Here is a 25,093-nt window from a genome sequence, read left to right as displayed (position 1 = left end):
ATAGCAATTCTCTGTGGAGCATATATTATTGTGATTGTCTCAGTTTACAAGATGAGGAAACAGCATTTGAAAGGTTAAGTAGCTTATCCAAAGTCATATAACTTGCTGGTGGTAGAAGATTCGAAACCAAGGTGGTTTAATTGCAGAGCCTGTGGTCCTCACCACTTCAGTTTCCAATCCATTGGCTGGTACTCATGTCTATATCTATTTAAATAATCTCCCTCCCATTACGTGCAACACTTTTAGACAGCAGTTGACCAGCAGCTCTACTGCTAACTTATTCTATATCTTATTTAATGAACTTTGTAAAATTTCATTCACTTTTGGTTGTGCTGGGTCTTTGATGTGTTCAGGCTTCCTCTAGTTCAGGTGGTGGGGTGGTGGGGCTGCTCTTCACTGTGATGCACGCACTTCTCATTGCAGTGGCTTCTCTAGTTGTGAAGCAGAGGATTTAGGCATAGGGACTTCAGTAGTTATGGCCTGGGGGCTCTAGAGCATGTGCTCAGTAACTGTTTATTTGCCCCATGGCATAGTGGAATCTTCCCAGACCAGGATCAAACACATGTCCTCTGCACTGGCAGGCAGATTCTTCTCCACTGTAACAACAGGGAATTTTTATGTTCACTCAAAATTATCCAAATTACTTTATTCTCCCTATACTTTTAGCAAACTTTTTGTACATAGTAAGTCAAGTCTACAGAGTTTCAGGTGGTTCTTAATGATATCCTTTAGCTAGATAGGTTATATGTGTGTTTGCAGGTGTGCGGCCATGCATTTGTTCTGACTGCATAGACAACACTCAAAAAAGACAGATCTTTTTTACCCTAAGGCTAAAACGAAATATAAATTCTACTGAAAAACATGTCTAAATCTGAAACACATATATCTCATACTAGAAGGTATTATGAATTTGAACAGATATTTTGCTTCTGTGTGTGTGAAAAGAGAGTAACAATAATAAAAAGGAAGTCATTATTTTTCTTTTAATTTCATTGGTTCTCTGTCATTGTCAAGCAAGAAAGTAATCATTGTCCAGAGTAGTGGGCAAGGAGCATTAGACCACAATCCAGGCAAATAAATCAAATTAGATCTGAAGGAACAGCGCAGAAGACCAAGCAGGCACAGTGCGATGATGATGTGAGCTCTCAAGTGATGGCTCTAAACCAGGAACAGTTTTTCTCCCCAGGGAAATTGGGTCATACTTGGGGACATTTTTGGTTGTCACAACTGAGGGAAGTTGTTGTATTATTGGCACCTGTCTAGCATGGGTGCTGCTAAATGTCCCAAAATGATGAAGACAATCCACAACAGAAAATTATCTTGACCGGACTGTCCATCGGGTCAAAGTTGAGAAATGCTCTTCTCAAGGGAGATTTAAAAAAAAAAAAAGACAATAAAATCACTGAAAAGTCTTAAGCATGGTATGTTGGAAACAAGGAGAAGTTATATTATTTTGAACCGATGAGAGTGCTGAAAGCAAAGGAATTATAAGATATATAAAGATATATGAATCATTTTTCAAAATAGGTTGAATGTATTTTGTGAATTTAAGACTCTGAAATTCTGATGAATGGTAGCAGAAAGAAATATGTAAAAATTCCCCTGACATAGTTCTATAACCTACAAACAACTCAAAGTGTTGGTTACCTCTGCCCAAATTGTTTCTATACTAACATTAATTAATTGGAAAAGAGAATTCTATCATACCTCATCCTGTATGAATTTCCTCAAACTCCCTTTCACTACCCTAAAAAGCCTCCTTATAGCATGGTTTACATTTTGCCATTTTCCCCCAGTAAACATGGAGGTAGGTAGGTTCCTGTGCTCACTAGATGTATCTCTACTTAGGTTGGCTTTTTCTGTATCATCACACTTCCAGGGTAGAGATCATGCGAACTAGTTATTCTCTAACAGAGAATTCTACAGTCTAGTCTTTAGGAAGCATTTGTTAAAGATCATGCTCATTTCAGTTCATTCGCTCAGTCCAGCTCTTTGCAACCCTATGGACTGCAGCACGCCTGGCTTCCCTGTCCATCACCAACTGTCAGAACTTACTCAATCTCATGTTCATTGAGTTGATGATGCCATCCGACTATCTCATCCTCTGTCATACTTTCTCCTCCTGCCTTCAATCTTTCCCAGCATCAGGGACTTTTCTAATGAGTCATTTCTTTGCATCAGGTGGCCAAAGTATTTGAGCTTCAGCTTCAGCATCAGCCCTTCCAATGAATTTTCAGGACTGATTTCCTTTAGGATTGACTGGTTTGATAGCCTTGCAGTCCAAGGGACTCTCAAGAGTCTTCTCTAACACCACAGTTCAAAAGCATCAATTCTTTGGTGCTCAGCTTTCTTATACCTGTACATGACTACTGGAAAAATCATAGCTTTGACTAGACAGACCTTTGTTGGCAAAGTAATAAATAGAATTAAGCATATATGGCTGCAAGTCTTTATTCTTCAGAAATGCATTGGCTTGGAAAAATTTCCAAAAAATCATTCAAAATTAAAGTATCATTTGTTTTACGTAAAACTCCTTGCATACTTAACAGTCACTGGAATAATTATTCTGGTTCTTTATGCTTGCAAAATATACTGTGTATATAGAAATACATATATAAAATAAAAGGGAAAATAAGCATAAACTTTTGGTGTCTTAGGAATTTTATTTTACATTTTCGTGTTGTTGATTTTGATGTTTTATTTATTATATCACACTAGAAATATACTCTTTTGTCATTAGATATCATATTCCCAAAAATAAAACTAACTTTTTTTAAAATCTAGTTTTTAGAAACAGAACATTGCCTAAAGATCTAGAATTCTGTTGTGGTTTTGCCCTTGACAAATTATATGACCTTCAGCAAAGCAGTCTCTTTGAGCCTCAGGCTTCTCACCTGTCATATGAGGAAGTTGGGCCCAGAGGAAATTTTGAAAAAGAGCAACAGAAGGCTTTTAGCAGCAGAATTCTTTTCCCAAAGAAAAGTTAAATTTAAATTAGAACTCAAATAAATATCCAAGGTGAAGTTAAAATTACTCTGACTGAAGAAATTGTATGCATAATTTCTGAGAATCTGTTTGTGAGGATTTCACATTTGTAGGAGCCCAAACACCTAACCATAGGGTCTCTCACATCTTCCCATCCCAAAACACATCTTGTTTTGATCCCTTCTTTCTGCCAAGCAATCCATGAAGGTTTTGGAACCCTAAGGCTGCTGCTGCTGCTGCTAAGTCACTTCAGTTGTGTCCGACTCTGTGCGACCCCATAGACGTCAGCCCACCAGGTCCCCCGTCTCTGGGATTCTCCAGGCAAGAACACTGGAGTGGGTTGCCATTTCCTTCTCCACCCTAAGGCTAATGGAAAGCAATTCAAAACCATACAAATTAAGCAATGTTCCAAGTTTTCTTTCAACTCTAAAATATGGGTGCTAAACCTAAGGCTTTCATGGTTTTGTCCATCATTTAAAATGCTTAGTAGACATTTCCTTCCTTGTGAGTTTTAATTTAAAATGATCCAATTGATCAAAATTGAACTCTTCAGCCATCAGAACAGCCAAATTTAGGGATAGTCAATGTTCCATTGATCCTATAAGTTCTGGGCAACATCTTAGTAGTTGTCCTAAATGATTTCCCTAATATATTTAAGTGTGTATATTTGTTATGACAATACTCATTTTCATAAATTTTTTGTAAGCCCTATCTTTTCAAGTGTTTTTTTTTTAACATTCAAGCAAATTTAGGGCTGATACATTACTTAAAATAACACTAACTTGAATATGTTAATTATACCATGTGTGAAAATGAAAATTTTGTAATTAAGATAATGGCCTTACTTTTTTGGAGATTCAACTTAATGTTTTAAGAAATGAATTATAGTATCAGTAATTTATTTTTTAAGGGTTCAACACTAGATAGACACATAACTTGATACATGGATAAAAGCAAATATGGCAAGAAGTTTGTAATTGTTGAATCTAATTGGTTAGTATATGGATGGCCATTGTACTATTCTATTTTCTTATGCTTGAGTGTTTAAATAAGTTAAAATTTCAATAAGAAAATAATAACAAAATTGTATTTTTCCTGTGGTGAGAAAATATCCACTGTTGCCTACTAAACTATGAACCTAAATTCAAATGTTTGATCCATGAAGTACTACTTTGGCAGCAGCTTAACTTGGTGAAAATAGGTTAACTATTGAGCCTTCTTTGTTGTGGTTGTCTGGTCACTAAGTTATGTCTGACTCTTTTGTGACTCCATGAACTGTACCTCACCAGGGCTACATTCTCTGTACTTGGGATTTCCCAGGCAAGAATACCGGAGTAGGTTGCCATTTCCTTCTCCAGGGGATCGTCCCAACCCAAAGAATGAACCTGGGTCTTCTGCTCGGCAGGAGGATTCTTTACCACTGAGCTACCTGGGAAGTCTTCTACCAGTAGCTTAAATTAAAATCTCAAATTCCTTATCCATAAAATAGAAAGATTAACTGTATCTCCCTGAACATTATACAAATTAAATAAGAAAATATATTTAAAGTAGCTAGCACATTGCCAAGCATCTAGCCTAGTGTGTGTGTGTGCTCAGTCATGTCTGACTCTTTGTGACCCTATAAACTGTCGACCACCAGGCTCCACTGTCCATGGGATCCTCCAGGCAAGGATACTGGAGTGGGTTGTCATTTCCTCCTCCAGGGGAACTTCCTGGCCTGGGAAATGAACCTGAGTTTCCTGCATCTCCTGCATTGGCAGGCAGAATCTTTACCACTAAGCCAAGCATCTAAAGAGCCTTTAATAAGTTAGATCAAACATTAGTAGTTCACAGTAGCAACAGCGATGGCAGCAGTAATAGTTGAGGTTGTACTAGCATTCTTAATAGTGGTATTAGCCGCAGCAGGAGTATCCTATTAACAGCAACAGTGGTAGCAATAGTCGTGGTTGTAGTAACAGTAGTGTTGTGTCCTCATCTCTAAAACAAAGTTAAGAATAGTGCCTCTCTCCCAGGGTGGTGGTTGTAAATGAATTTGCACATGCAAAGTATTTGTATTAGCCTCTGGCACCTATAAAAAACCCTTACTAAATATTTGTTGTTGTGTTGATAATGGTGGTGTTAAAGTTTGCAGTTGCATCTGATGAGTTTTCTACAGTTATCCCTTCTTTAACCTTAGCAAGCCAAAAGTAAAAAAGAAAAATATTTTTCATAGATATAGCATGTTTCATACATATTTATTAATTTTCCTTATAGGTTTCTAGAATATTCTCTTTAAAGGCTATGCTTTTGTCCAACCTTCTATATTTGTCTCTTCATTCTGAACTTCAGTGGAACAAGAGAGATGTTTCTATAGAGACATTGTGAGTTCTAAGCTTTATTCAGACCTTGTATATACATATGATTTAGCATATTTCTTTGTTCATGATGGTTAATTGAATTTGTTAATACAACTTAGTAATTCAGAATCATTTATACTACAGGAATGATTTTTCAAAGTTAGTTCATGGGAGAGGGGGAAGGAAGGAATGGGCATTTATATTTTGGAAGTCTTTTGACTTAAACTTGGGAAATTTCTCAGCGGTAAACCACATATACACTTTGGAACATCCTTGAGCTGTGCTATCACAATTTCCAGTATGTGATTCAACCCTCCTCATATGAAGGGAAGCATTTTGTAATTCAGCCAAGCAGTGGTTTGTAGTGAAAATATAGAGAGCATTTGTATCTAATTTGCGGCTAGAATGTGCTGAGAGCCATGATCTTTACTTGCTTTGTAAGCGTTCTGTCAACCACTGAGAACCTCAGCTTCTCCTGAGGTATGGAAAGTACTAGCACCATTTATAAAAACTTCAGCAAAGCTTTTGTACATATGCAACTCTATTGGAAGTGATATAGTATATTTTTTCTTTGCTTTCCTTTTGAGGTGTTTCAATGCCTCACCTTCACCAAAAATAGACCAAATGAGAATAAATGTTAAAGTACCTTATTATTGCTTTATGTGAGTAGACCTATCACTAGCTACCTAAGTTCTAATGTTTAAAACAGGGCTGACGCTTAAAATGAGTTTAGCATTAAACTTTTAGAATAGTTTAAAAGTTTTTAAGGAGTTAATTCTAAAAGATTCAGTAAGTATAACTTTAATATGATATTTTAAGACGTAAAATAGTTTGTGTTTTTCATTGCATGTGAAAAGTATAAAAAAGTATGACCACATTATTCCTCTCAGAATTAAGTAGAGTGAATATAAGAAGCAATATGCTTCAAATTGAGATTTTGGGAGGAACTTATAGCAATTTCATTAAAAGAAGATTATTAGGTATATAGCATTCAAGTATTTTACACAGGGTAGTTATGGTTCCACATTTTTTTAAAATTATTTTTGCCTTCATTTTTTATTATAAGGTGGATTTAAAAAATAATAATTTCTGAAGTGTTTCATTTTTTTAAAATTCTAGTCTAATCACATAGCTCATTGAAATAGCCAGAGTTTAACAACAGGATTATCTTTCATTAGATACATGAAGCAACCAAAGTAGTGAGTTCACATAATAAAAGCATATAATAGAGCTAAGTGCTTTTCACTTCATGCAAACATTATTCTTTCTCAAATATAGCTATTATCTTGTGTCATAATAGTATTAAACTGTTTTATTTAATATATTTACATTACTGAATATTTAGTGTCAAAATTCAGTCTATTAAGGATGTAAAAGTATATCAGTCTGTTTTATAAATATATAGTAATTAATTATTTTTATTTTACTATAGTTACTTTATTTTTTCTCACTAGAATTTTTTTTTATTTTTTTTTTTATTTTTTATTTTTATTTATTTATTTATTTTTTTGGTCATACATTGATATGAATCAGCCATAGATTTACACGTATTCCCCATCCCGATCCCCCCTCCCACTTCCCTCTCCACCCGTTTCTTCTGGGTCTTTCTTGAAAAATATGTGCCAGTTAGCCTCTATGATGGCTTAAGAAAAACTCTTCTATTATTACCTTCCCCATATACACAATTTTACTCTGTATTTACTTCAAATATTTTTTAAAAGAGTTATAAATAATAAAATAATATTTCTTTACTTCTTCTCTTAGATGAATTCTACTTATTAGGAATATGAGGAGTTGGTTATGAGGAACTGGCCAACTACAAAGTTAGGCAAGTCCCCAAGGCAATCTTCAGTTCTGAAACCAACTACAAGTTCCAAGAGTTGCCAAAACCACCCTAGCTTTGATTTTCTAGAATTCCCTGAAAGCTATTATGCTCATGATTACAATATATTACCTGAATCCTGCTGCTACTGTTTAGTCACTAAGTTATGTCTGACTATTTGCTACCCCATGGAATAACATCCAGATTAAAATCAGCCAAGGGAAGAAGTGCATGGGGTAGAGTCCAGAAGATGTACCAAACATAAAGACTCCATTGTTCTCTCCCCATGGAGTCAAGATGCGTTACTGTATCACTTTGGTGTGTGGTAGTATGCAGAGTGTTGCCAACCAGAGAGTCTTTCTTGAGCTTTGATGTCCAGAGATTTAGTTGGGGCTTAATCATATCAGCATTGATTGATTGCCCAAATATAATAGTTAATCTCAATCTCTAAATTGATGGTTACTATATGACTCAAAGCCGCTACTTGGAGAAGGCAATGGCAACTCACCCAAGTACTTTTGCCTGGAAAATCCCGGGGATGGAGGATGCTGGTAGGCTGCAGTCCATGGGGTCGCTAAGAGTCGGACACAACTGAGCGACCTCACTTTCACTTTTCACTTTCATGCACTGGAGAAGGAAATGGCAACCCACTCCAGTGTTCTTGTCCGGAGAATCCCAGGGACGGGGGAGTCTGCTGGGCTGCCGTCTATAGGGTCACACAGAGTTGGACACGACTGAAGTGATTTAGCAGCAGCAGCAGCAGCAGGAAAGCCACTACTAGAGGTCACAATGTTCATCTTTTGGGCATGGCCAGCCCCTACTCTAAAACTACACAGTTGCAGCTTACAGCCACCCTAAATCACATGATTAGAACTATTTAGTATGACCCAAGATAATCAGGCAAAGAAAGATACTAGAGATTACCTTCCAGAAGCTGAGGGAAAGGCAAACCTCTGTTTGTAAATTTGTGATTTGCATTACAAATTTTGAATCTGTAAAGGCTTAATTTTTTTTTTTTCCTTTTTTGGTAAAGGCTTAATTCTTTACAACAGATAATTGTCATTGTTGTCTAGTTGTTAAGTCATGTCTGACTCTTTAGACCCCGTGGACTACAGCCTGCCAGGCTCCCCTGTCCACCAGATTTTCCAGGCAAGAATAATGGAATGGGTTGCCATTTCCTTCCCCAGGGGATCTTCCCAACTCAGGAACTAAACCTGTGTCTCCTGCAATATAGGCAAATTCTTTACCACTGTGCCACCAGGGTAGCCTCTAACACAGATATGGGTGGTTGTAAAACTTAGAGGTGTCCATTTTCTTATATGTCAACTGCATTCTTTCCTCTATAAATTTACATGTTATTCCTAAAATGTTTATATTTATTCATGAAATTAGTTTACAAATAATTTGAAATATATTATTAATTGACAGTTGATCTCATGTATATGGACAGCAACAGTTGTTCTTGGTTCAGCTATTTTATCTTATAATATGATCATTATCTTACCTGAAAAATCACATGAAATTACTAAAAGAATTTATTAAAAACATTGTAGATAATAACTTTTAATTCATTTATGCAATATTTATTTGCTGAATTCCTCTTATATGTCAGATATCACAATATGTAATTTCTATATAAGAATAAAGAAGTCCTAAGTTGTTTCTCAAAGAATTACAGTTTAGTAGAAGAAATTTGTCCCATCACTTCATGGGAAGTAGATGGGGAAACAGTGGAAGCTCTGTCAGACTTTATTTTTGGGGGCTCCAAAATCACTGCAGATGGTGATTGCAGCCAGGAAATTAAAAGATGCTTACTCCTTGGAAGGAAAGTTATGACCAACCTAGACAGCATATTAAAAAGCAGAGACATTACTTTGCCAACAAAGGTTCGTCTAGTCAAGGCTATGGTTTTTCCAGTGGTCATGTATGGATGTGAGAGTTGGACTGTGAAGAAAGCTGAGCGCTGAAAAACTGATGCTTTTGAATTTTGGTGTTGGAGAAGACTCTTGAGAGTCCCTTGGACTGCAAGGAGATCCAACCAGTTCATCCTAAATGAGATCAGTCCTGGGTGTTCATTGGAAGGACTGATGCTGAAGCTGAAACTCCAATACTTTGGCCACCTCATACGAAGAGTTGACTCATTGGAAAAGACCCTGATGCTGGGAGGGATTGTGGGCAGGAGGAGAAGGGGATGACGGAGGATGAGATGGCTGGATGGCATCACCAACTCGATGGACATAAGTCTGAGTAAACTCTGGGTATTGGTGATGGACAGGGAGGCCTGGTGGGCTGTGATTCATGGGGTCGCAAAGAGTCGGACACGACTGAGCGACTGAACTGAACTGAGAAGAAATTAAAAGCTAAACAATTAGAGTAGAAAGGAATAGTTACAATGAAAATATACAAGGAACAACTCCCTAACTGGGACTTTGAATTCCAGAGGAGAAAGGAGCAGCTAACAACTTGAAGCTATCCAAGTGATAGAAGTGGGAAATAAGAGAATCCAGGCAGGAAACAATATGTAAACAAAGGTCTGCAGAAAAGAGAACACACAGTAAAGTGTAAGTTACTGGGGCCCAGGAAGTAGGAACGGAAGTAGCAAGAATGTGTACTTCATCCTGACACCAAAGTAAGTCTCATCATGTGCTTACAAAATGCTGCAATTGTGATGGACTGTATGAATTTGCTACCCTAACTCTGCTTGTAGCTAAAAAGTAAGTACATATTATCTCAAGATCCGATGTCAGAAGTCTTAATAAGCATGCCAACTTGTTCATTCAGATGATGTACTTTTGGTCTTCTGTTCCTGGCACTGCTGTGCTGGTCCTAGAGATACAGCACATACAGCTCTACATGAGTAACACAGGGATACAAGGCTGAATAAAATAGGAAGGTTTTTCCTTCAGGGAAACCAACTTTAATCATATAATTATACAAATATTTTACTGAAATGAGATATATAATTTCACATTAAGTAAATTGTGCTATGGCAAAACATAACAACAGAAAGTAGAAAGACTCCCTTAGGGAAATGATTTGAACTGATTCTGGTGGGGGAGGGTAAGTGTTATTTTGGTGAAGGTGGGGAGAGGGTAGGATATAAGGGGACCAAATCCAGGAGAGGAAACAATTGGAGAACAAGAGATAAGAGATAACAAGATACATTAAGCCCTAAAAAGGGAATGTTCTGGAAAGCAGAGTGTAAGTGAAATGGTGGCGCTTGGTGAGCTGGAATATTGGACAGAATTTAGAGAATGGATCCAGGTTGACCATCATACCACTTACAGCTTTTATTCCAAGAAGGGGAATATTTTTAAAGATTTTTGTTTGTTTTTATAGAAAAGGATGATTTGATCATATTTGCATTTTTAAAAGGTCACTGTGGGAGCCAAGTGGAGAAGAGAATAAATGGGACTAGGGTGGAGGTCATGACCAAACAGGATATAGTAGTTCAATGACAGATATTGATAGCTTGGACAAAGGCAGAGGAATGGTGATGAAGAGAACGGGATGAATTCAATAATTCATATGATGGAATTGAAACTGAAGAAGAGAAAGGGTTGAGAATTTTCTCAAAATTTCTAGAAAATGTGCTATCACAGATGACAAGAAAAGTTGAGTTTGGGGAGAAGGAAGGTCAAATGCTATCAGAAATCATGCAAAATGAGTTTAAGAAGCAGGGACCAGCTTGAAATGGATTGAGGAGTAAGAGGTAAATAAATGGCAAAAGCTAAAAATAGTAAGTCGGGTTTTGATGATTAGGTATGGTCAGGATGCACGCAGTCATATAAGAATTAAGCAGCTTAACATAAGGAAAGAAGAATAGTTCATCGTTTCTAGAGGAAATAAGAAAGAGCTGTGAGAAGTAAGATATAGGACGGGGAACAAGTACCAACAAGATGGCAGGGGACTGGGAGAAGTAAAGGTCACCGAGAAATCCTTAATAAAAGTATGACCGATAGGACTTTTAAGAATAGAAATATGTATTGGATGATAATTGCTCTACTTTGTGGGATACAACCAGTTCCTTGAACTTCAACTCTCCTGTAAACCTACTTTACTAGGGGAAACTTTGTGTTAGTAGGTTTCAAGGCAAAATAGAGAAAGGGCTGGTCCAAGGCTCCTAAGTATGGCAAAAAATAAATGGACAAGAGAACAGAGGGAAAGAAACCCCCTACCTTAGGAATGCAAAGAAATCTTGAAATCTGGATTTTTACCCAATTTAGACCTCAAGGAGCAGGAAGATCTACAACTAACATGAAGTTGTTTTATCTCTAGCTATGTTTTTACTGAAACTGGCCAACCGCAAGGAATAAAGTGTGTGGCCACTGACCAGATATTTTATGGAGATAGTAGTATTCTGTTACAATCAACTGAATCAATCTGTTCAGATTATAACTAAATTCTTAATTAATCTTATTAATCAAGCAAGGATTGCAACCCAAATACTTTCTAAGACCAGCAGGAAATTTAATATATAAAGGGCCCACTGGCAGAACAAATGGTGAAGCAGAGTATTCATTTTACATACAGTCATTAAATAATCAAAATTTAAAATTAGCAAGTATGTCATATAAAAGAAACAATGCCTTCATGAAAAGTTGACTTAACCATTAGTTTTTCATCCTTTTATCTATCTGGCTATCTATGATTGCAATAGTAAATCAATATTTTTGATTCATTGGAAAACCAAATGTCTGTTTAAAAACTGAATTTTCCATATTTATCTCTTGGAGATAATGAGCATGGACTATGTTATACTTCTACTACCAAACAAAGTAACTGTAGTTAAATTACTTAGATGCTCTGTCTCACTTTTATCTTTAATAAAATGTGCAAACTAGGACTCATCTCATAGTACTGTCCATAGAAGAGAATGGAATGAGAAAAGCTGTACAGAGGAGACTTTTGATAAATATTAGCTATTTTTAGAAATTGCATTGAAATGGCACCTTATCATTCACAAGCAAAATTCCTTTAAGCCTCTTTCAAAAAATATATGTTAAATACTATTCTAAGCACTGGGCGTAGAGCAGTGAACAAGACAAAAGTCCTTCCACACATGGAGCTTTTATTTTGGCCCAAACGGAACATGTTAGTAGAATTGTCCATTTTAACGTTTTCTACACACTTTCATTATCATTGTAAAATGAACTGTGACACATCTTGAAATTAATGATTCTTCATAGCCAAAGAGCATGTATGTGTCTCATTGATATTCAACATCAATATCAAGTTTCATCCTGTGGGTTTTTTCAAAAGAACCTCTGATTATAAGAATAATATAATCTTATATTATATTATAATATATATATTAGAGCTAAAATGGACCTTAAGTAATTCACTCTATTTTTTGCTTCAGATACCGAAGCCCAGAGTTTAAGTAACATAAGAACACACTGTCAGTTAGCACATCCAAAACAGATGCCTTTTAATGGTTTCATTTCGTTAGGGGAAAATGTACCTCTCACATCCTAAATACCACTTAATTGGTGAAAAAGTTACTGATTTGAATGACTGCTGGTTTTGCCGACAGCTGGATTCCAATGGGGAGCTGCTCATCCGCAACGCCCAGCTGAAACACGCTGGGAGGTACACATGCACCGCTCAGACAATTGTAGACAATTCTTCAGCCTCTGCTGACCTTGTTGTGCGAGGTAAGAGTTTCGACATTTTAGAATCCTAAAACCAAAGCTATTTGACTTGCATAAATATGTATAATTTTCTGGTAACTCTGGTACGAATTCTTATATATTTAGAATCTCGATCTTTGAGAACAGCTCTTCACCCATGCCTAAGACTGATTTCTGCCAGACAAGTAGTAAACAAAACTGATTTTGTTTGTTTTACTAACTACATATCGTCTAGAAACTTATACCACATACCTCCTACTAAATGTTTATGCTTTTAAACCCAGTACTTACCAGAAGTTCTCAGTTTCTGCTAATGCTTTTCGTGTTTGAGCAGCGTGTTTCCTTTTTTAATCTTTTATGGAAAACAATATACTGGTGATGTTTATTATAACCGCAATTGTTTTTTTTTAATTAATTAGTTTATTTTAATTGGAGGCTAATTACTTTACAATATTGTAGTGGTTTTGCCATACATTGGCATGAATCAGCCATGGGTGTACATGTGTTCCCCATCCTGAACCCTCTTCCCACCTCCCTCCCCATCTCATCTCTCAGGGTCATCCCAGTGCACCAGCCCTGAGCACCCTGTCTCATGCATTGAACCTGGGCTGGCGACCTGTTTCACATATGATAATATACATGTTTCAATGCTTTTCTCTCAAATCATCCCACCCGTGCCGTCTCCCACAGAGTCCATAAGACTATTCTTCACATCTGTGTCTCTTTCGCTGTCTCCCATATAGGGTCATTGTTACCATCTTTCTAAATTCCATATATATGCATTAGTATACTGTATTGGTGTTTTTCTTCTGACTTACTTCACTCTGTATAATATATAACCTCAATTGTTAACACATTTGCCACTATCATCTTAGAATAAAAAATGCTTTGTACAGGTATCATGTTTCTATTTGTTGCTGATTTTCAGACCTGAGCTTTTGTTCTTATAAATGATTGAGAATGTGCTTGGATACATGCTTATTGAAAATCCCACCACTTTGCTACTGATTTCTGCTGTATAGCTGTGAGGCCAGCTCGAAACATGCCTCACTTTATTTAAAATTATTCATCTGCTCTTCACTCATTCACTAAAAGAATTGAGGACCATTCCTTTTAGCTAGGCACCTGAGAAGTTCCATACTGTGTGATGACTTCGCCTGTTTAGCTTGTGAATCTCTCTCCATTCTTGCTGACCAACTAGTCCACAGAAATATCCTAAAATTTTTACCTCTATTCCTTGGTTCACAACATTCCTTCCACATACTGTTTTCATTGCTTGTTGCCCAAATCTTATCCATCCTTCAAGGTGAGGTGAAAGTTGCTCAGTCGTGTCTGACTCTTTGTGACCCCATGGACTGTATAGTCCGTGAAATTCTCCAGGCCAGAATACTGGAGTGGGTAGCCTTTCCCTTCTCCAGGGGATTTTCCCAATCCAGGGATTGAACCCAGGTCTCCCACATTGCAGGCAGATTCTTTACCAGCTGAGTCACAAGGGAAGCCATCCATCCTTCAAAGATTGGCTTAGCTTCCAACTAATAAAAAAATAAAAAATAAAAAAGTACAAAACTCATGAGTCATTTTTTTGATGCCCCAAATATTAGCCCTCTTTTCTAAACTCCATAACAATTACTATTTTCCCTAATGAGTTTTATAGCAATTTAAGTTGTGAAATTCACATATGCATTTTTGTTAGTAATAATATTTAGTAAGCTGCAGAATTCTATTTCATAGCTTCATAGTTCTCTTTTTCCCACTGTCTCAAGGCATGTTAAAATTTTTATTTTTTCACACTTTACGTACTAAAATATTTATTGACCATTTTTATTGTACTTTTCAACAGTTTTTGTATAATCAGATAAATTATTAGTAAATGAGATGATACACATGGTTTGTAATATTACCCATACTAAATCCAGATCAAAAATATAATTTCACTCAATCTCATACATGTCCTGCATTTTCCTCTAGAGCAAAGGTAGTATGGAGTTCCCCAGTCTCAGTCAGAAAATATTGAAAACCCTTTTATTCCAGTTAAATATATTCTTCAGTAGAGTATTAGAAGTCTAGCTGAAATTTCTTTATCCAAATAAACCTAGGTATTTATTACACACAACCCTTATTGAAAATTAATTAAACTCCAAGGCTACAAAATGTTCAACTAAATAAAGTTCATTTAGGTTCAGTATTTCCATTAAAAGTATTTTATTTTCTTGGACATGTCTGAGAGTTATTTGGGAGAGGAATTATTCACTGTTTTTTGTAGTCAGACCACTTGCTGCTAAGCCTCTTCCAAGGATAGCCTAAGTTTGCATTCAGTTGACTTTGTTTGCATGTTAAATGATTATCATTAGCATTGCAATAGGTGTGCTAAGTCACTTCCCTTGTGTCCAACTTTTTGTGACCCTATGGACTGCAGCCTGCCACTGCACTGTAGACTGCACTTTTTCCACGGGATTCTCCAGGCAAGAATACTGGAGTGGGTTGCCAGGCTCTCCTCTGGGGATTCTTCCTGACCCAGGGATTGAACTTGTGTCTCTTACGTCTCTTGGAATTGGCAGGCGAGTTCTTTACCACTAGTACCACCTGGGAAGTCCTATCACAATAGGGGTTATATTATAATGTATGTACATCAGTGTCTTCATATAACTTAGATGTTTTTGTTGTTTAATCACTAAGTCATGCCATACTCTTTGCAGCCCAATGGACGGTAGCTCACCAGGCACCTCTGTCCATGGGATTTCCCAGGCAAAAATACTAGAGCGGGTTGCCATTTCCTTCTCCAGGGCATCTTTCTAACCCAGAGATCGAACCCCTGTCTCCTGAATTGACAGGCAGATTCTTTATAGATGAGCCATCAACATTGCAGTAAACTCCTGGTATGCAGAGGGAAGCATAAGTTTTGCAGGTATAGTGGAAGAATATTAATAATCTTGACCACTCCTACTAAGTAATTAATAATCATCATAGTGTGTATTTTTCATAAAAGTAAAAACCAGTGTAAAAATATATAGCAGTTATTATGTGAAAATATATTTTTTACTTCTAAAGCCTTTTAGTTCTAAGAAAAATCACTTAAAACAATGGAAACTGAGTTCCTGCACTATAACAGAATGTAGAAAAAACGATAGCCTGGTGGGTTACAGTCCATGCGTTGCAAAGAGTCAGACACAACTGAGCGACTTAAGCACAGCACAGAACAGATAAAAAGTATTGCTTAGCGCTGATGAAAGCTATAATATATATAATGTAAGCTATAATTATTCTCCAAATTTTATTTCTAATAAGAAATTCATTTTACATCAATAAAAATTTGAAATTCAAATAGTCAGATGCATTTCTGCATAGCTTATGTCGAAAATATATATAAAGTAGACCTTCAAATATGATTTATATATTTATACATGGAATATAAAATTAAGGTTTTCTTTATTTCTTATAATAATGATGAGTAATGACATAGTATGACTTTAGTAATATAATTTACCCACCTCATTATGTTTTTTTATTTAGTCTAGGAAATCATAACCTGGAATCCATGGATAGGCTTCAAGCGGCCTATGGATCTCCTGAAGTTAAATGGAAAATTCCATGAATATCTAGATTGTCCTGGGGAGAGAATTTATCACTTTCATTAAATTTCCACAGCCAGCAAAGACCCAAAAAGCCACTTTTAGCTAAAAGACCAAGGAATTTAATCTATTATTCTTTTTATCCCATCTAGACCAAGATTTTCAAAAAAGAAAACATAAGGGATTATTTTTCACCTCATGCTAATAAAAAACTAATGAATTTTGTGTAGTGAGGTCTAATAGCACATTTAGATTATAAATTGCTTTCAATCAATTTTCTCTCAAGTTTTCAAGAATATATCTTTCTATAAATATACTAACCATGCTGTATATTAGATACTATATAAGAGCTTGCCAAATCTGAGGTAAATTAATGTCCAACAGCTTAGATGGTAAAGAATCTGCCAGCAATGCAGGAGATCCTGGTTTGATCCCCTTGGTCAGGGAGATCCCTTGGAGAAGGGAATGACTACCCACTCCAGCATTTTGCCTGGGGAATTCCATGGACAGAAGAGCCTGGTGGGCTACAGTCCATGGAGTCACAGAGTTGGACACAACCAAGTGACTAATGAACATACACAGTGCTAATTCACACTCAGATATCACTGATTTGAACTGAAGTTTCTAAAATTATGAGAATGTCTGTGCTGTGAGAGGGATAGTGAACAGATTAGAGGGGAAAGTCATTTCCTTTTATGATCACTGAGAAAAAAAATTTGACAGTATATCCATCTTAGTACATAAACTATTATGCCTTATCAGAAGGCTTAAACAAAAGTAGAAATATTCAGGGATAATTTGGACAACATGGATCTTTTAGCCTATGTTCTCTTGCAGTAAATGAATACATAGTGAAAATTTTGTATCTCCCTTATATTCTGTGTATGTGTGTGTGTGTGTATTTGCAAGTTTGAATGGGTGGTTGTGCATGTAAAGCCTGATGAAAGTAATTTGTATAAGAGTGAAAAATGTATTTTAAGCTTGTGCCTTTCATCATCATTTTTAAATTGAGTTGAAAATGGAGGCAGTGAATTAGTTAAACATGAATGTTTCTAAATATAAAACTGAAATTAAATATAGAAAAACACATAGCTGAAGGAAAATGTAATATTAGATCTGCTTTTGTAGGACTTTTTTACCCAGAGATAACTCACTTCCCCACTTATCCATTTAATGTGTGGTAGAACTGAGAAATAAAGAAGACAATAGCAGTTGTTGTCAACTGAAAACAATTTATAGAAAATGGCCCAATAATCAAATATAAACCATTGTCATTTTGTAGTAGTCATAAATGTTTACATGTAAAAACCTGTAGAACTTCAATTGCTTTACCCACTAGTTAAGTCCACAGATGCTCAAGGAAAGGAGACCATAAAAGTGACACACATTGCCTATTTCTCCAGTTACACAATTTCAAGTTATGAGGTAGTACTGGCCATGTAATTTTCACTTTTGATGTTCAAAACTGCATTTTATACTAGTTCTTCCTTTCAGTTTGGAAATATTTCTCTTAGTATTTCTATAGTGTAGACATTATTCTTGTAAAAGCAACCTTTATTTAAACAATGTTGTCCTGGAAGCCCAATATATAGAATTCAAGCTGCCCTGATTGAAAGAAATGAAAACTATTTTTTTTTTGGCAAAATGTTCACTCACTATTCTAAAAACTCACTAGAAACACAAAGCATTTTAGATAAATCAATAAACATTCTTCATCACAGCCTTGGCAAATGTAAAGCAATACTGTCTCTGAAATAGTGAGCATTCAACACAGCCTTTAAGATTCCAACACATTTAGATAAACCAAATATTGAACTATATAAAAAGTGACAAGCCATAAAAATGAATCAGGGAGGATTAAAAACAAAACAATAAAGTCTAGAGTCCATCAGGTACTCTAATCATCAGAATAAGAATAAAAATAATCATGCCTAAATCTTTAGATAAATAAGAGAGGAAATGATAAAAATGAGTTGGAAATAAGATACTATGAAATGAAGTAGTTTGGGGGGAAAAAAGAACTACAAACAATAAACAGTCATTGGAAATTTAAAATAAATCATTGGATGGGTTAAATAACAATTAGAGACAAATTAAGAAAAGATTAGGGACAGCATTCATGGCAGTTTTCTTCATGATAGTCCAACACTGGAAACAAATGCTCTTAAACACATGAGTGGTTAAACAAACTGTGGAATACTAGTACTGTGGAATACTATTCAGCAATAAGAAGAATCATTTATTAATGTGTGCCATTTGGATATATCTCAAGTGAATGCTGCATGCTGCTGCTGCTGCTAAGTCGCTTCAGTCGTGTCCAACTCTGTGCGACCCCATAGACGGCAGCCCACCAGGCTCCGCCATCCCTGGGATTCTCCAGGCAAGAACACTGGAGTGGGTTGCCAGTTCCTTCTCCAATGCAGGAAAGTGAAAAGTGAAAGTAAGGTACCTCAGTCATGTCCAACTCTTCGCGACCCCATGGACTGCAGCCTACCAGGCTCCTCCATCCATGGGATTTTCCAGGCAAGAGTACTGGAGTGGGTTGCCATTGCCTTCTCCGGAATGCTGCATGGAAAGCAGCCAATTTGCATACTCTAAGATTCCATTTATTTAGCATTTTTGAAATGACAAAATTATAGAGATAGAGACTAGATTATCAGTTGTTATGACTTAAAGAGATTAGAAGAAGGGGAGTATCTGTAACCATAAAAATGTAGTACAGGGAATCCTTATAATGAGATTATTCTATATCTTAACTGTGGTCATGGTTACTGAAGTCCACACATGTGATAAAACTAGAAGTTTCTTAGAAATAAACAAGCACACAGACACACAAACTAGTGAAATCTGTACTACAAGGTTGATGGATAATATCAATATCAATTTTCTGGTTGTGTTAATATATTTATTTAAGCAAACTGCTATGGTGAGTAAATGAATGAAGCATATTCAGGACTTTCCTTCATTAATATTCACAATTGCGTGTGAATCTATAATTATCTCCAAAAATTTTTAACAAAAAAAAATCAATAAACATAAAACACACTGGCAATATAAAGAAAATACCTATATGCTGGCTCTTTTTTCAAAAATAGCATAATAATACTAGGAAGTGTAGATCACGGCATACCCAGAAGTAATGTTTAAACAAGCGGCAGCTACTAAACTTCCTTCTGCGGAAGTTGATACAAGCCTGGGAAGGAACAAGGGGGGCTGCAGCTTTGGGACTGAGGTTGAATTACCAAAGGCATAGAGGAGGATGTGTTGCCTGCTTCTTTACCCAGAACCCTCCTTCACTCTTTTCCCCTGTGCATTACTGTATTCTCTTCAAGTGAGTATTGGATATATTTTTAAAGAATGTCATTATGGAGGGCATCAAATTATAGCATTCCAGGGTAGCCAAATGTTTAAACCTGGCCTGAGTTGGCAAGTCTCTTTTCTTAATAAAACCACATGATGCTTGTGATGAAGTGGTATTTAAATGGTTTTCAGAAATTATTGTTCTAGAGAATACATGGAAAATGGTTTGAAAGTCATATTGTTTTGTTTATAGAATGGATAAAGAACATTAGAAATGTGTTTCAGAAAGATAATAAGATCCTCTTTTCCGCCAGTTTATCCTGGGCAAACCAAATAGAAGTCTATCAACAAATAATTGAGAAAACAGTTACGAATATTTGGCTAGAAGTCAAGGAAGGGAGCTCTGATGTAAGGACAGGAATGTTATGGGAATGGAAGAAGGCAGTTCAGGTGGTGAGAAAAGAGTTAACTCTAGGTGGTTTTCCTTCACCCTCGTATAATTTTAGCACCACTGCACTTTAAGCACTAAATCACACCACGGAAGATAGTCAGCTTCAAAAACTCTAAAATTAATCAAGAACCACTCAACCTATGTATCGACAGTAAGTAAAAAAATAGATACAAAATAAGATGAAATATTCCCCAGCTAGAGCTAATATAAAATGATATGATAAAAATATAACTAATATAAAAATGAAGACAATTTTATAAGAGATTGTAATACCATTCTTGGTATTATGACACTTAAAGTAATTTGTAGATAATTTTAGTGAATTCTTTTTCTATTAGAGCACACACTGACATCAATTTAAAATCATGTATTAGTGAAAGAGGCAATTTCAGAATAAAACTTTAAAACACAGGCATGTATGATATAGCCAAGGGGATTTAGAACTCAAACAACCACAGATTGCTTAATAGCTAAAAGACCTTTATAGTCTAAAATTATTTTTAGTTAAACAAAAAAAGAACCAGCTATTGGACTTCAAATATTTTTAGGCTTCTTATATAAGAAACCAAATTAAGATGCCTGATACAAATTTCCATTTTGTTGCTGTTTTTGTAATAAAGGTTGTACTTAATAGGTCCCAAAAAAGTGTAGTTCAGTTTGCTTCATCAAGTAAGTTTTGGTGCACATCAACAGCCCTGTTATTTTTAGCAAAATATGTTTCTAGAGGACTTAATACTTTAGAGTTTAAAAAAAAAAAAGTGTCATTTATAAGGAAAGGTTTCTCAGGATTCATTTGACAGCACTTTTGGGAACATTTACGTGCTTGCCAAATTTAAATTCTCTTTTATGAGTGTACTTTTGGACAACATTCAAAAATGGGCTGTAAAATTAGGCCACAAAAGTAAGAAATTAGGCTTTGACGTCTGTGTTTTACTACTTTCCGTGGCATTTCTGCTGTATCATAAATATCCTTGGTAGTGCTACCAACTGTTAGCACCTTCCCGACACCTGGCTGAACATGATGTTTGTCACTAAAATTGCAAAAATAGAAAATGCAGTCATGATTATTCTTTTCATATCTGCCCCTGCCCCACTTTTACATCTTAAATACCATATTAAACAACATTTCTTAATACAAGGCTGAGATTAAAAAACAAACAAAAGATAAAAAGACTTTGATTCTCTGAAACTTTTAGTCTGATTCTTAATACTAACCTATGCTATGTGAAATTTGGAAATGTTTTGGAAAAAGAGTAACTGAAGTTAAAGTGGATAATACAAAACTATGCAAACCGTTGCATCCCCAAATCAAGTTTGTATTATTATATTAGAAGCTTACATGCATAGTTTTATGTGGATTTTTATTTAGACAAGAATATTAAGTGTGTGCATGTGTGTGCATGTTTCTACTTTATTTACAATGCCAAAATACAGTTGCAGAATGGAGATGGATGTAAGTAAGATGTCATCTTTATTTGATGTAATCCCCTGAAGTTTTTATTACTTGGCCTAATGACAACAGTTACCAGATTCTTTCTTAAGGAGGTCATTTTGGTTGATGACTAACTCACTTTTAAATTCTGTGTTGGTTAAGTTAAGCTAATATGGTCAAATAAATAACCTGCTGGAAGCTGTCAATATAATTTTTAGTCTGAATGATACTGCTGTATTTTAAACAATCATAATAGTTGGCTAAGACTTATCTACAGAAAATGCCCTTGGGTATTTATTATTTCCAGATGTTCTGTTAGCAGAGTTCATATCCAAAGCATATTCTCTTTGCTATTCAGACAATCTTAATTTTGAACCATTTACTTGGAGATGTTGTTCCAGATTCATTAGTACTCTTTCTTAAAAAATATGAAATAAACATTTCCTTTGTCTGAGATAAAAGGGCTCTAATGACCCTATTAATGGAAAATCATGCACTAAAATTACATTTTTTTTCCCTTCTAACTCCTTCAGAGTAGCTACATGAAAGATCTGCATTTATCTTAAAGCTGGAATATACAATTTCAAATCTAGAATTAGTCCTAGAGGTCATCTAGACAGTTCCCATCCATTTTTACTACAAAATTTAGATTTCGAGAGAGACTTGCCTTGAATTACCCATGTATTTTGTGACAATTATCTTGGAACCTCAATTCAATTTTCTGATAATAGACGTCTTTCAGATAGTAGGAATGAATAAAATCTATAGTTAATTTCTAAAACTTTTGTAGCTAAGGCTTTAAAATTTTAATACTTTAATACTCTAAAACATTCAATAATTAATTTGGTATAGTAGCCAGAAGTCTACCAAGTCTGTTATAGAATTGCTGCTACAAAAGTTACCGATTGAGTTGTGCTGCAAAGTTACTTTCCCATTATTGTCTAGCACATGCTAATAAATAGTGGTTGCAGTTTTAAGCATCAAGGGAAAAATAAAGCCAAAGACATTTATTTTAAAAGGTTGAATTACCTCCTTTTGGGTTATTTAGTGTTGTATTTGTATGGTTAACTCAGGGACCTTGGCTATTTGTGAAAGCAGAAGGACAATGAGACTGCCGTCATGTTAAAAGTTAGTGGAACTCTTGGTGTTTAATCAGGATTTAGACTTCTGCAGTATCTGGCATAAATATTCACACTGTGTTCAAGAATTCCTATATTCAAATTATTAAATAACCAAATGTGGATTTATGTTCAAAATCATTATTTAAGCATGGCATGCCTTAATTAATTCAAAAAGACTTTTACATTAATCAATTTAATAACTATAAAATTAGGAAGGACAGATTAAAAAGTTTCATGTGGTATACACCCAAAGTTAGACAGACATAAAATTGTGCACACACTTACCACCCTTCACCCACTAACACACTCACTGTTAGTGAAGACAGCCAGAAAAGAGATTCACTTATATAGGCAGAAAGATGTGTCCAGATCATCATTGCCAAATCAAGGAGAATAGTTGAGGTAGTTTTTCAAGTATTTGGGTCAGAAAAACACACATTTACCTCAGATACTTGGATAATTGCCTTTGCTTTCCACTTGCTTTGGCCAAGAAAATTTGCCACAGAGACAGACTAAAGATTCCATCTCATCAGTCCTTGTAGGCTGAGACAGGGAAATGGCCCTCCCTGCCCACAATGGCTGGAACAACGACTGACCAGGCGCCATTCAGAGGCATCCTGACCCCACTTGGCTCTACACCACAGTAATACATCTATTAATAGCGAAGACTGCCCAGAAATTAAGCTTTCTCATTTCCATTGAGAATCAACTAATTCACAAGCTACTAAAGGCCAGTTCTCCATAACTGTTAATTACTAAAGCTGAAATAATAAGCTGAAATGCATATTTGTTTATAATAAATGCAGAATTTAGAAGTAGCTTGATTGTTTCAAAGCTAGAACTTACTAGTAGTTCTATTTATAAAAGCTCTAGTAAAAATAGCAGCTTTGCTAAATACTGCTAAAGTTACAAAGTACAGTAATAATTTGAAACTGTATTTTTCAATGTCAGTTCAATGTATATTGACATAAATTCAAGGAAATGTTCAATTATATCAACAAAATATGTAGTTCTTTCAGAATGAGTTATGATATTTTAAACTTTAAGATGGATCTTGGAAGTGATTTAGTTTAACCCTTCATTTTACAAATTCAAAAATCGAAGCATAACAATATGAGGGTTATAAACTGGTAGATGACACTATGAAGGATGCACTGATATAAATTTAATTACTTTTTTTTCCTCATTGAAGTACTGTAAGTTTCATTGCAGGATTTCTTCTTTTCTTCAAATAATTGTTCTCTTTGTCTAATAAGCTAACTGGTCAGGTTTTGGCAAACTGAAATTTATTCTTTGCTATAGTGGGTTTATATCCAGGGCTCCCTTAAAAAAACAGTCAACAAACTTGCTTCTTCTCACTCTGATTCCAGGAGAGAAAGCAGGAAAGCTTTATAGAAGTTAATAGCCTGGCATGTTGTTAAAAACTTCATTTCACTGATCCATAATGATCTTAATACATTAATGTATATTTATTTACCAGACAGTAATGCCAAATTAAACTGACAATTATGTCAAATTACAAGAGGGGTACAGATAATCAGTGATATACACAGGTCTTTATGAGCATAAATAAATGGCAATTGTTTCATATTTTAAAAATTAATTTTAATTTATGTTGGCAAAATATATGTTTGTAGCTCCAATCTTTATGCTGTGAAAAGACACATGTTATAATATAAAATAAAAAGATCTGTTATTACATAATTTAATGTATAATATATGACAAATCATATACTATATCTAATAATAAAATACATATTGCAAGTACACTTTTATTATTTTATGCAAGGATATATAGTATTTACTAAAGGTTTACTTTTACCATGCACTATTTTAAGAGATGGATAGTGTTATTATCCCCATTTTACACAGGAGGGAACTGAGTCCCAGAGAGGCTAAGTTACTTGCCTAAGGTCATTCAGCTACTAAGCAAAAAATAAGATTTGAATATAGGCAGTCCGGCTTCACATATAGTGAAGTTCATTGCTGCAAAGTAATGTCATTAATCACTAATTCAAATATATTCAGAGATAAAGTAATCAATGTGAAAAGTTAAAATGTAGGCCTTTTTTGATAAGAGATGTTCATTTTATAGAAAAGTTACTGATGCAAATTTTACAATTTTATTTTTGCCCATAATGTATTTATGATAGGTCTAATGACAAGAGAAAGCTATAATTTTTTTTTTCCTCTAGTCAACATTATAAATTATAATCACAATAGCAAAAAGAGTAAATAAATCATAATAGTTTTAAACTTGATTTTTACAATGTGATTTTTGGCCTTAAAAATAGTCCATTCAAAATGTTTAAATGTTTTAGATTAAAATGTATGTGTCTACAGAACTTTCATATAAATTTTTTCAGGTCATCCTAACAAAACTGCTGCATGTTAGAAGTGCAAGGACTTATCTTTCTCACTTCTCTTTAATATTTAACTTCCCC

General features: G+C 35.2%; 1 protein-coding gene across 3 annotated transcripts in view; it reads left to right on the top strand.

Annotated features, from left to right (window-relative positions):
• CNTN1 (contactin 1) overlaps positions 1–25,093 on the top strand; it is a 392,609-nt gene that overhangs the window by 272,070 nt on the left and 95,446 nt on the right. For all 3 annotated transcript variants that reach the window (XM_043886892.1, XM_043886886.1, XM_043886903.1), the window contains one exon: positions 12,680–12,800. In XM_043886892.1, the coding sequence (XP_043742827.1) occupies positions 12,680–12,800 (121 nt within the window). The remainder of the gene's footprint in view (positions 1–12,679; positions 12,801–25,093) is intronic.

Source organism: Cervus elaphus, chromosome 3, assembly GCF_910594005.1.
Source record: "Cervus elaphus chromosome 3, mCerEla1.1, whole genome shotgun sequence".
In the NCBI taxonomy this organism is placed as follows: Eukaryota; Metazoa; Chordata; class Mammalia; order Artiodactyla; family Cervidae; genus Cervus; species Cervus elaphus.
Note: the sequence above shows the minus strand (reverse complement) of the source record. Positions and strands in the feature narration are given on the sequence as shown.